The 11,947-nt window shown below is 32.8% G+C and overlaps 1 protein-coding gene across 2 annotated transcripts; it reads right to left on the bottom strand.

Moving 5' to 3' along the window:
* Positions 1-274: 274 nt before the first annotated feature.
* Positions 275-2,566, bottom strand: LOC120089339 (Pathogenesis-related thaumatin superfamily protein). 2 transcript variants are annotated; one of them, XM_039046775.2, is made up of 4 exons: positions 2,312-2,566; positions 1,498-2,197; positions 594-697; positions 275-476 (listed from the first exon to the last, which is right to left on the bottom strand). In XM_039046775.2, the coding sequence occupies exons 1-4, from the start codon at positions 2,361-2,363 to the stop codon at positions 469-471; spliced, it is 864 nt and encodes a 287-aa protein (XP_038902703.1). In that variant the 5' UTR covers positions 2,364-2,566; the 3' UTR covers positions 275-468. The 2 variants fall into 2 exon arrangements, with proteins under 2 accessions (XP_038902703.1, XP_038902702.1); XM_039046774.2 differs by having other exon boundaries at positions 425-697; positions 2,312-2,534.
* Between the last annotated feature and the right edge of the window lie 9,381 nt (positions 2,567-11,947).

Genomic DNA, 11,947 nt, shown 5'->3' on the forward strand with positions numbered 1-11,947 from the left:
AATCTCTATGTCGATTCTATATTACTTACCTTTCTCGATTTATCTTTGATTGTCGATTTCTTAATAGGGTGCTTGTTCTTGTAGATGCTTAGTTTGTTTTTTTGTCCTTGTTCCTTTTTTTAACTCATTTGTTTATCTTTTGATTATGCTTTGACCTCGAGATGTGACATCTATTGCAGTTTAATATTTTTGGAAAAAAAAAAAAAAAAAAAAAAAAAAAAAAACAACAACAAAATCTTACTGAAAATCACAAGAGAAAACATGAATACTACACTTCTCAGGCAAGAATGTAATCTGATTTTTTTTTCCAAAACAAGAATTGTCACATTAATTTTAACTATGTATTCACAAAAAGCTATGAAATTTTGAGTATGGTGGCTATAAGCCATGGTATCTCCCCTATCATCAATGTCGATACACAACGTCTCAAATTTCCGTCTTCGTCGACGTCGACCATTCATTTCGAAACTATCTGCCTGAAAATTACAGGGAAGGCCAATGTCAGTAACAGAAGGAGGGTACAAAAGTTGGCCAGAAGAGGCAGCCATAGCTTTGGTTGATTTGATCTTGTAGGCATTAGTATTCAATTAAACCTGCTGATAACACGCCGTTTGCTCTTCGGCTTCTCAGATACATCATCGTTTTGTTTACAAGCGGTAGCATTGCCCCGTCTTTCCTTGCACTCAACACTTTCTGACTGCAATTTAGATCCCACAGAAAGCCAATGTTATAGACATATATAAAGATGAATTCACTATTGCCATAACATTCAACATTTATGCAACTCATAACAATTGATCTGATTATCTGATTCCATAACCCAAAAATGATTTGATTTATCAAGTTTCAATAAAAGAGAACACAGTTGATTGAAATAACAAACATCCATATGGAAAAAACTGTGAATTCATTCATAATACAAATCCAATTTAATTTCAAAACGGAACTAATGACTTGTTTGTGAGTGATTTTGAAACGGATAAATTCATTTCAAAAATTGCTTCTAAATACAATTTATTGGTATGAAAATTAGTTTTAAAAGTATAAAATCAAATCCTAAGTTTCGATTTAATAATCATTTGGTTTTTTATTTTTAGTTTTTAAAATAAATCTGTAAACATTCTTTTATCTCTAAATTTCTTGTTTTGTTATTTAATTTTGATCAATATTTTTAAAATCCAAGTGAAATTTTGAAATAAAAAAATAGTTTTTGTTTTCAAAATTTGTCTAGGAATTCAGCTCTTACATGATGCAAATCTCTTTAAGAAAATGAGAGAAATAAGCTTAATTTTTAAAAAATGGTGTAAATTAAATAATTCAACCAATCAGAGAGCAGATATAAAATTGTTAAATTCTCAAAGAAAAATTTAACAAATTTTTAACGGATAAAGAGCTAATGGTACAGATAGGATCCACGTGGCAGAACAAGATTAGGAGATAATGGATCCTAAAAATGAATCCAACGGTGACAGATCAGGGGCAATTTAGTAATTTTACCTGGTGTAAGGTAGTGGACAAAATATAATAAGGTAATCAGCGGAGGCACACGTGAAAGTGCTGGTTTTGTCATCATACGCGTAGCTATACGCGCGTGGGCAAGCATGTTTAAAGAACTCCGAATATACCGAAGGACGACAGGTGTCAGGCGTAGAGAACGCCTCACTACAACAAAATTGCGGAGCATTAAAAGCCTCACACGCGCTTCTACAAGCCACGCTCCTTCCACTCCCACCACCAACACGCGCTACTCTGAGCTCTGACGGACACGCGCCGTTCAAATCCACCAAACAGCCGGTGGCAGCGCAACCGCCTCTCGTCCCACCTTTAGCCACAACCAACATCGGAAGATTATAACCATCGACCAAGCTGACGTCATAAAAATCAAGCCCATCGGCGCCGTTGAGAGTGAACTCCGCCAAAGTGGCCGGCGGCTTAGCACCGCCGCCAATACACTCGACTTTACCAGACCCACAGTCGCCGGTTAAGCAAGAGAATTTCCCATCGGAATCTAACCCACAAAGGGTCCGAGCCCATAACCGACCCGACCAAGATTTAGGAACCGGAACGATCTTGGATTTGCCGCTGCGAAGGGCGAAGCCGGTGGTCGGAAGCTGGGCAGTGCCGGCGCCGGATAACAAACCAGGCCAAATCGTGGTTCGACACTTGTTGACTAACTTAAAAGACGTCGATTGAACATCTAACCAAGTGAATTAGAGAAACAAAAAGCAAAAAAAATGAGATTAAGAAAGGGATTTGGAGGAAGATCAAGAAATGAAAAGGGTTAATTTAGGAGTTTGTTCTGTATTTTTACCTGGAAGAAGGAGAAGAGTGAAAACAGAGGCGAGAAGGAGTGGACGATCCATTGAAAGATTGAAAAATAAAATGGGGGAAAGAAAATTTTGAAGAATGAAGTGAAGAAGAAAGAAGAAGAAGATTGGGGTTTTGATGGGAATGGAAGAAGAACTTTACTTTCCTTGCTGCGAGAGAAATACACAGCCCTTCGCATATGCTCTGTTTTTGCTTTCTTTCCTTTTTTTTTTTCCCTTGCTTTTCTTTATTTTATTTTAATTGTAATTCTGCTTTTTTATGCCATTTAAAAAAAAAAATCATCTTAAGATAACTAAGCATGGTTCTCATCCAAATTAGGTATCTAATTTTGTTTCGTACCTTCATTTTAGGGATCTCATATATTAATTTTACTTGTACATTAAAAATAATAAAATTCTTTATCTTTATTCATCGAGTGACTAACACATAAATTGAGTATAATCTATGTATCAATTTTTTTCGTATGTTTTTGCGATAACAATTATGATGATTAAAATAAAAGGTCATGAGAATAGTACAATCCTATATGTTGATTCTATTTCTACCATAGATAAAGATTAATAGTTTTAGTGAAGTTTAATTAAAAAAAAATATCTAATCGATTTTTAAATTTTATTTTTTATCTAATAGATAGATATATATTAATAATTGTAGTTCTTGAACATTCAAATTTTGTTTAATAGATTGAATTGAAAAAGGTGTCTTGTCAATGTCTAAATTTTATTTTTGTGTCTAATAGTTCTATGACCTATTCATTTTTTTTAAGAAAAAAAAAATTAATGGATATATTTTCAATTTAGTGCCAATAGGAGGGTAAGAAAAGAACTAAAATACTAAAAAAAACCTCAAATTGATTAAGAACGGTTGTTAGTTCGAGCTAGAACTAATTTGATTTGGCAATTCAAATTTGTGAATAAAGAAAACTAATGTCCTTTTGATGATTGGTTGAAATTTCAAAACCTTATTGAATACAATATATTAAATATTCGTTTGTCGATTCGAATTTAAATAGATTTAAACTAAAATGTCGAGAGTAAGATGTGATTTAAATATAATATAATATATATATATAATATATATATATATATATATATATATATATATTTAGTAGAAAGGATAATCTAATAGTTGCATACAAAGCATATATGTAAAGATTTAAGGGAAGCATCTAGAGATCTATGGGAGTGAGAATAATATTATCCTTATTTAGTCCTAAGACATCATTAATTAAACCTCGAGGATTTTGGAGTTAATAAGAATCAATGCTCATTTTATAATGGTTTTGGCCATATTTTTTATACCTTAGTTGGTTCATGCATTTTACTTGCTAAAAAGAGTGAGAAGAATTATATTATTTGAACTAAAAAATAAATTATACTATCGGTATAAAACTCGAACAAAGTGCATAAATTGAAATCCTAATTTTTTATTGAGTGAACTCACAATTTGTTTGTAAAAAAAAAAAGTAGAGGAAGACGAGCATATGAAAAATACTCAATTATAATCAAAACCCGCTAATATTAATCTGGTTCTCTTTATTATTATTATTATTATTTACATTAACCCTTGTATTTAAAGACGTCGGATATACTCTTAAAAGTTATATACATTAATGGTTTTGAAATCAAATTTTAGTGGAGGGTCTATGTTGATTCATTCATAAAAATTTATCGTTTAGATTGATAAAATTATTAAATTGAGATTTTATTCGAAGCAATCCCCAAATGTTAGCAATATAAATTGATATTTGCCTATGTAACACAAATAATTATATGATTTCAAATAAATGGTTTAACTTTCTACTGATATGTTAATTAATATATCCATAAATTTTCGAGTTGACATTGATATTATGAATTAATCAATATTTTTGATAATTGTTAGTTATAATATAAACATAATCTAATAACTTTTTTTAAAAAAAACATAATACTAGCAACAAGATCTCTAAATTATTTTAGAAGTACAATGACTTATTATTAATTAAATTCACTTTTAAGTGTCATTATTTGCAAAAATAGTTGTCAATATCAATATTTTGACAAATATTTTGTTGAAAATGGTAATTTTTACGTCGATATTGATATTGACATTTCAATTCTATATTTAAATCCTTACAAAATATACTTTCAAAGATAAGGCAGCATTACCCTTTTCTATCTCCACAAATATATGATATGAACCGCCTAAACATCTACATTATTAATTAAATTTTATTTAATAATTTTGATGTAGTTTTAGTATTTTTCAATTTTTATCCTTTTTTTTATGAATTTTCAAGTAGGGTATTTTTTATAATTTTGTTATGATTGATGATGTGGTATTAAAGTTTCACTGGGAGGCTGTAGAAAGCTTTACCATTAGGTTGAGTCAAACAGTTCTTGAATTTTGAATTTTTGGAATAACAGTTTTTCTCTGTGTTGATGACGGAGATTCATCACCAAACTTTTTGCGATTTCTAATCTAGGATTGCATGTTTGAGCATTCAGGTAAGAGTGATCAACTTAATTGTAGAGTGTTTAAATCATGAGTAGGGAAATAGTTCTTCTTGCCTCATGGTCTTCGATCAAAAGGTAATCAAAATCTATTCTCTCCCTTTGGATCGTTGTCAAATTGATTGGGCATTTTAGAAATTGATATTAGGGATTCAACAATTTGGTTCCTAATTTTTCAAATCCTAGAGTTTTCATATTAATATTCCTATCGACTAAGTTAAGAGTTAATAATATTAAAACAAGTATAGCTCAATTGACATATAGTATGTGTTAGCAATCAAAATGTTATTAGTGATTCGAATCCATCACCCCTATTGTCAATAATAATAATAATATGAAAGGTTTTTTGTTATAACAGTTTTCTATTTTTAGCTTTCTGTTTCCACTTTGCTAAATTGTAGTAAGAGTGGGTTGCTATTTTTTCTCCTTTATTTTCATGGATGTAGTTTAGCTACTATTTAAGCTTAGCAGCATTATCAATAAAAGACAATTTGTTGTGCAATTCTTTTTTGTTCTCAACATTCTGGTATCAGAGCCAAGGTGGTTTTGATTTTTCAAAGTAGCAGTCTTTGAAACTTTGCAGCAAAATGACTACGGAAGGAAATAAGAATGAAGGAAGTTTTGTACAGCCGGCAATTCCACGTTTCGATGGTCATTATGATCATTGGAGCATGTTGATGGAAAACTTCCTTCGATCCAAGGAATACTGGGAGTTGGTCGAACCTGGATATGTTGAACCAACTAGCGAATTGTTGCAAACAGAAGCCCAACGAAAGAAAAATGATGAGATGAAGCTGAAAGACTCGAAAGTAAAGAATTATCTCTTTCAAGCCATTGATCGTACAGTTTTAGAAACCATTCGCAAGAAGAACACTTCTAAAGAAATATGGAATGCAATGAAGAAAAAGTTTGAAGGCAATGCAAGGGTCAAGAGGTCTCATCAACAAGCTCTTCGTAGAGACTTTGAAATTCTTGAGATGAAGTCTGGTGAAGGAGTGACAGAATACTTCTCCAGAGTCATGACGGTGGCAAATAAGATGTGAATTTATGGAGAAGATATGCAAGATGTGAAAGTGGTCAAAAAAATTCTACGCTCTTTAACAGAAAAATTTAACTATATCGTTTGTTATATTGAAGAGTCAAAGGATATCGATACTCTCACTATTGATGAGTTGCAAAGTTCTTTGATAGTACATGAACAAAAGTTTCAACGACGAAGCGGAGAGGAGCAAGCCTTGAAGGTGACGAATGATGAAGGAAGAGGTCGAGGTCAAGGCAGCTACAGAGGAAGAGGAAGAGGAAGGGGTCGAGCAAATTTCAACAAAGCAAATTTGTAGTGTTACTGATGCCAAAAACTTGGGCATTACCAATATGAGTGTCCTAAAAATAAAGAAGCAAACTATGCCGAAATCGATGAAGAAGAAGAAATGCTTCTAATGTCCTATGAGGAATTGCATGGAGTCAAAAGAGAAGATACATGGTTTCTTGATTCTGGGTATTCTAATCATATGTGTGGTGATCGATCCATGTTTAGTGAGCTCAATGAAGATTTCCGACATTCAGTGAAGTTGGGAAACAACACTAAAATGGATGTGATGGGCAAAGAAAATGTGAAGTTGTTTCTGAATAGAGTTAATCATGTTGTTACTGAGGTATACTACATTCCAGAATTGAGTAACAATCTCTTGAGCATAGGACAATTGCAAGAAAAAGGTTTGACTATTTTGATCAAGAGAGGGGAATGTAAAATATTTCATCCAAAGAAAGGCTTAATTATTCAAACAAAAATGAGCAACAACAGGATGTTTATTTTTCTAACCCAAACTTCTTCTCAAACACAAGTTGATCAGTGCCTTCAAACAAAAGCTAAAGCTGAAAGTTTATCTCATCTTTGGCATCGATGATATGGACATTTGAGTTACAAAGGTTTAAGAACTCTACAGTGCAAAAACATGGTATATGGGCTTCCTCAATTTAGTGCCTCAAATGCTACATGCACTGATTGTATCAAAGGGAAACAATATCGAGATCCCTTTCCAAAGAGGAGCACTTGGAGAGCAACACAAAAGCTGGAACTTATTCATGCAGATATTTGTGGTCCAATCACCCCTACATCTAATAGCAACAAAAGGTACATTCTGTTGTTTATTGATGATTATAGCAGGAAAGCATGGGTATATTTTTTGGTAGAAAAGTCAGAATCTTTTAACTCTTTCAAATACTTTAAGTCCTTGGTTGAGAAAGAAGCTGAGTTGCCTATTAAGTGTTTATGCACCGATAGAGGAGGAGAATTTAATTCAGTTGAGTTCAATGATTTTTCAAACAAAATGGGATCAAAAGGTAATTAACGACCATCTATACTCCGCAACAGAATGGTGTAGCGGAAAGGAAAAACAGAACGATAATGAACATGGTTCGTTCAATCCTATCGGAGAAAAATATACCCAAAACCTTTTGGCCGGAAGCAGTAAATTGGACCATCTATGTCTTAAATAAATGTCCTACTTTGGTGGTCATAGATATCACACCAGAGGAGGCTTGGAGTGGGATAAAACCCTCAGTAGATCATTTTCGGGTTTTTGGATGTGTAGCACATGCACATGTTCCAGATGCAAAAAGAACCAAATTAGACAATAAAAGCATTTCTTGTGTATTATTGGGAGTTAGTGAGGAGTCAAAAGGTTATAGACTATATGATCTGGTCAGTGGAAAGGTTTTTGTGAGTAGAGATGTAATTTTTTAGGAAGAAAAACAATGGGATTGTGATGCAAAACAAATAGTAGCAATACATTTAGATTTGGGTGATGGTGATGATGCAGATGAGGAAGAAAATGTGAGTGAAAATGAACTTGATAGTGATAGAGAAGATGGAGTTAGGGAGGAGGATCACATTTTTGGTGATGGTGGGCAAAATGTGAGGAATTTAAGGGAATCTCGTGAGAGGCGTCTTCCTACATGGATGGATGATTATATTAGTGGAGAAGGTCTTTCAGAGGATGAAGCTCATATGGCACTAGGGATATCAACTGATCCATTGTATTTTGAAGATGCTATACAAGATGGAAATTGGAGGCTGGCCATGGACAATGAAATCAGATCCATTGAGAAGAACAAAACGTGGACACTTGTTGAACTACCAATTGAAGCTAAAAGGATTGGAGTAAAGTGGGTCTACAAAACCAAATACAATGAGCACAGAAAAATTGATAAGTACAAAGCTTGATTGGTTGCTAAAGGCTACTCTCAACAATATGGAGTAGACTACACAGAAGTTTTTGCACCAGTGGCAAGGATGGATACAGTAAGAATGATTATTGCTCTAGCTGCACAAAAGGATTGGAATATTTTTCAGCTTGATGTTAAGTCAATTTTTCTCCATGGTGAGTTAACTGAAGATGTTTATGTAGAGCAACCAAAAGGGTATCAAAAGAAGGGTAATGAGCACTTAGTTTACAAATTGCACAAAGCTTTATATGGATTAAAACAAGCTCCACGTGCTTGGTTTAGTCGAATTGAAACACATTTCATCAATGAAGGATTTCAAAGGTGCGATAGCGAACAAACATTATTCACCAAGAGAAGTTTGGAAGGAAAAATTATCATTGTAAGTGTGTATGTTGATGATTTAATTTTTACTGGTGATGATGAAACTATGATGATTGATTTTAAAAATTCCATGTTGCGTGAATTTGATATGACCGATTTGGGAAAAATGCAATTCTTTCTTGGGATTGAGGTGTTACAACAGTCTTCTGGATTTTTTATATGTCAAAGAAAATATGCATTGGAGGTTTTGAAAAGGTTTGGCATGCTGGAAAGTAACTCTGTGAATAGCCTAATTGTTCCTGGTTCCAAATTGAGTAAAGCTGGAAATGGGGTCCCTGTTGATGATACATATTACAAACAATTGGTGGGAAGTTTAATGTATCTTACTGCCACAAGACCCGATATGATGTTTGCTACTTGCCTTATAAGTAGGTACATGGCAAAACCAATGGAAGATCATCTTCAAGCAGCTAAAAAAATACTTCGGTACTTAAAAGGGACTGTGAACTATGGAATTCATTACATAAAATGAGGAAATGCTGGATTGTTGGCATATATAGATAGTGACTATGCTGGAGATTTGGAAGATCGAATCTGGGTATGTATTTTTAATGAGTTCAGGTGCTGTTTCGTGGTGTTCAAAAAAACAACCTATTGTGACCTTATCAACTACAGAAGTTGAGTTTGTAGCTGCTGCAATTTGTGCTTGTCAAGGAGTTTGGGTGAGGAAAATTTTGAAGGAGTTGGGCCATCCAGATGAAAGTTGCATTACCATATTGTGTGACAATAGTTCAACCATCAAGCTGTCAAAAAATCCAGTTATGCACAGTCGAAACAAGCATATTGATGTGAGGTTTCATTTTCTAAGAAATCTTGCAAAAGATTGTGTAGGTGAATTGGTTCATTGTGGAAGCCAAGATCAAGTGGCAGACATTATGACCAAACCCTTAAAGTTAGAAGTTTTTCAGAAGCTTCGAAGGTTATTGGGAGTATGTGAATTTTCAGAAGAAAACTAATTGCTTCTAAGCATTTAGTTTAAGGGAGGGAATGAAAGGTTTTTTGTTATAACAGTTTTCTATTTTTAGCTTTCTGTTTCCACTTTGCTGAATTGTAGTAAGAGTGGGTTGCTATTTTTTCTCCTTTATTTTCGTAGATGTAGTTTAGCTACTATTTAAGCTTAGTAGTATTATCAATAAAAGACAGTTTGTTGTGCAATTCTTTTTTGTTCTCAACATAATAATGGTCGATTTGGATAAATGGTGAAAATAGAATGGTATTTTTAAAAAATGTCCAAAACTATTTCACTCTGGAAAAATGGCCAAAAGAATAAATCTACAAATGGACAAACTTACCCCACATTAGAATCTTTATTATGGTGTATTTTAAAAACAATATCTAATAAACTAAAAATAATATATAATAAAATTTAAGCTACCAGACAAAAAACCTAGAAAAACTCATCTAAAATTAGTTTAACAAACTAGAAAAAATAATGTTTCTTTGGAAAAGGAAAAGTTTAACATACTAAAAAATAATGTTTTTCGAAAAAAGAAAATACATGGAATATTCATGACAAAGTATGAGAAAAAGTATCGATTACTTCTCCGCCAACCTTTCAAATCAAATTCGTAGAAATACTTTGTAAAAAAATAATGTTGCAACCTTAGATTAAACCATTCAAATATTTTCAAATTTACATTCATACAAATACCTTATACTGAAAAATAATGTTGTAACCTTAGTTTGAACCATACAAATACCTTGAACTGTAAACTATTTGTTTGAGTCATACAAACACAATGTACTAAAAAAAGAAGCCACACAAATACCTTAAACTTAATGGCTAAAATCTTTGTTCAATCAAGGAAATATACTATACGCTAAAAAGAAAAGGGGTTGGGGGTAAACAAAACATGATAAAACAAAATACATACATTCTACATTCTTCATTATTCTACAAACTACATATATTGAATTAATTCCCAAAATAACGGTTTTGAAATTGAATTTCTAGAAAGAAAAAAATACTATTAGACGAGGTTTGAGAGAGAAAAGAAAGAATGAGAGATGTGAGAGAACATATGGGGACGTTGTCAGTGGCGATGATGTTAGACTACATAGGCATGCAGTGCAATGGTGGTACATTCTCCTCATTACAGGCCACAAGATTAGAAAATCTTTGAAAACCTACTCAAATCAGACGGGTGCAAGGCCACTCCAATGGACACGATCACACTACCAGAGTTGGCCCACGAGGAGTTGGAAACTCAGAATCACTTATGGAGTTCATGTACAACGATTATTTGGCAAAAGAGAAAGTGAAGAATCTTTCTTTAAAAGCCTAGTTTTGGGTAGAATCTTTTTTCCTAAAAATTTAATTATATTTTGAATCATATCTAATAATGAGAAACTAAATCCCAAAAAAATATACCTACTTGATGGAAGTCTTGTGACGGTAGAATTAGAAAATTAAATGTGCAGATGGTCCCTACATATCATATTTTGGTCATAAATTATACAATTAAAAAAGGGTCATTTTTCAATTGGATATTCCGTTTTGGTCATTCTACACAATTTCTCTAATATAAAAACAAGAGGTTGTTGAGGGTTGCCCAAGGCAAGACCCAAAACCCACAAATAAGTCCAAACCCATAGAATATCAAGAGGAGCCATAGGGGAGTGCACATCATAAAAGGAGAAATATCAACATCTCAGGGTTTGGGCCAACCAACTGAGTCAGAAATATATACCAATAAGAAAATAATAGAGTTGGACCTAGATTGACACCTTACAATCTTGAGTGCTAGAAACTTTTCTAACATTGTCGTCGTTATATGTGATCATAGGCATGTGTCAGAGGAAAACTTATAAATAGTTTCATTCAACCATCCCAAAGGGAAGAGTAAGTAATTTTCAAAGAAGATACTCGATTTTACTTCTTTTTAATTAGCTGAATTAGCCACTCCTTATAAGCTCGAGAATGTAGTAGGTTTGACACTACATCGATGTGAAAATCTCTTACAGAGGTTAGTTCAGACTATTTTGAGACCAGACCAAAGAGAAGCGAGTCAAAGGTCAAGTTCACTAGAGTCTCCAATGAAATCCAATATAAACGAGAATTGAATGTGACGAGAGTTAATAATGATAACAAATAAAAAAAAAACAGGCACCCATTAAGCATTTAAACAATGTCATGAAATGAAAAATACTACAAATTATTTTTAAAATTGAAATGTACTTGTCAAATTGTCAATTAGCAGTAAATCAGCTTCATGTTGCATATACAACTCTCCCTCTCTTTCTCTTTTTTTAAAAAATCTTTTTTGTAAGTTGAAGTCGGGAGAGTTTAACTTCCAAATCGATGGATGACACACATACCAATTAGCATGAACTATGCTCACTTTGACCGTTGAACGAGGATTAACATTGTATTAAAAATTTACCTTTTAAATTTTCGATCTTTGATTCAAAATGTATCATTTTAGCCCTTGAATTTTTAAAAATATGTTCATTCAGTCCTTAATTTTTCAAAATATACATTTTTGTCTTTGAATTTTTATATTAAATTTAAAAGGCCC

This window comes from Benincasa hispida, chromosome 10 (genome assembly GCF_027475165.1).
Source record: "Benincasa hispida cultivar pf3 chromosome 10, pf3_genome.v1.1, whole genome shotgun sequence".
Lineage (NCBI taxonomy): Eukaryota > Viridiplantae > Streptophyta > Magnoliopsida > Cucurbitales > Cucurbitaceae > Benincasa > Benincasa hispida.

Excerpts from the sequence above, each read along its gene's own strand:
- LOC120089339 (XM_039046774.2), bottom strand. The coding sequence starts at position 2,363 with ATGGATCGTCCACTCCTTCTCGCCTCTGTTTTCACTCTTCTCCTTCTT. Across the intron at positions 2,198-2,311 it reads CACTCTTCTCCTTCTTCCAG|ATGTTCAATCGACGTCTTTT; the intron begins GTAAAAATACAG and ends TCACTTGGTTAG. Across the intron at positions 698-1,497 it reads TGTCCACTACCTTACACCAG|TCAGAAAGTGTTGAGTGCAA; the intron begins GTAAAATTACTA and ends TCTAAATTGCAG.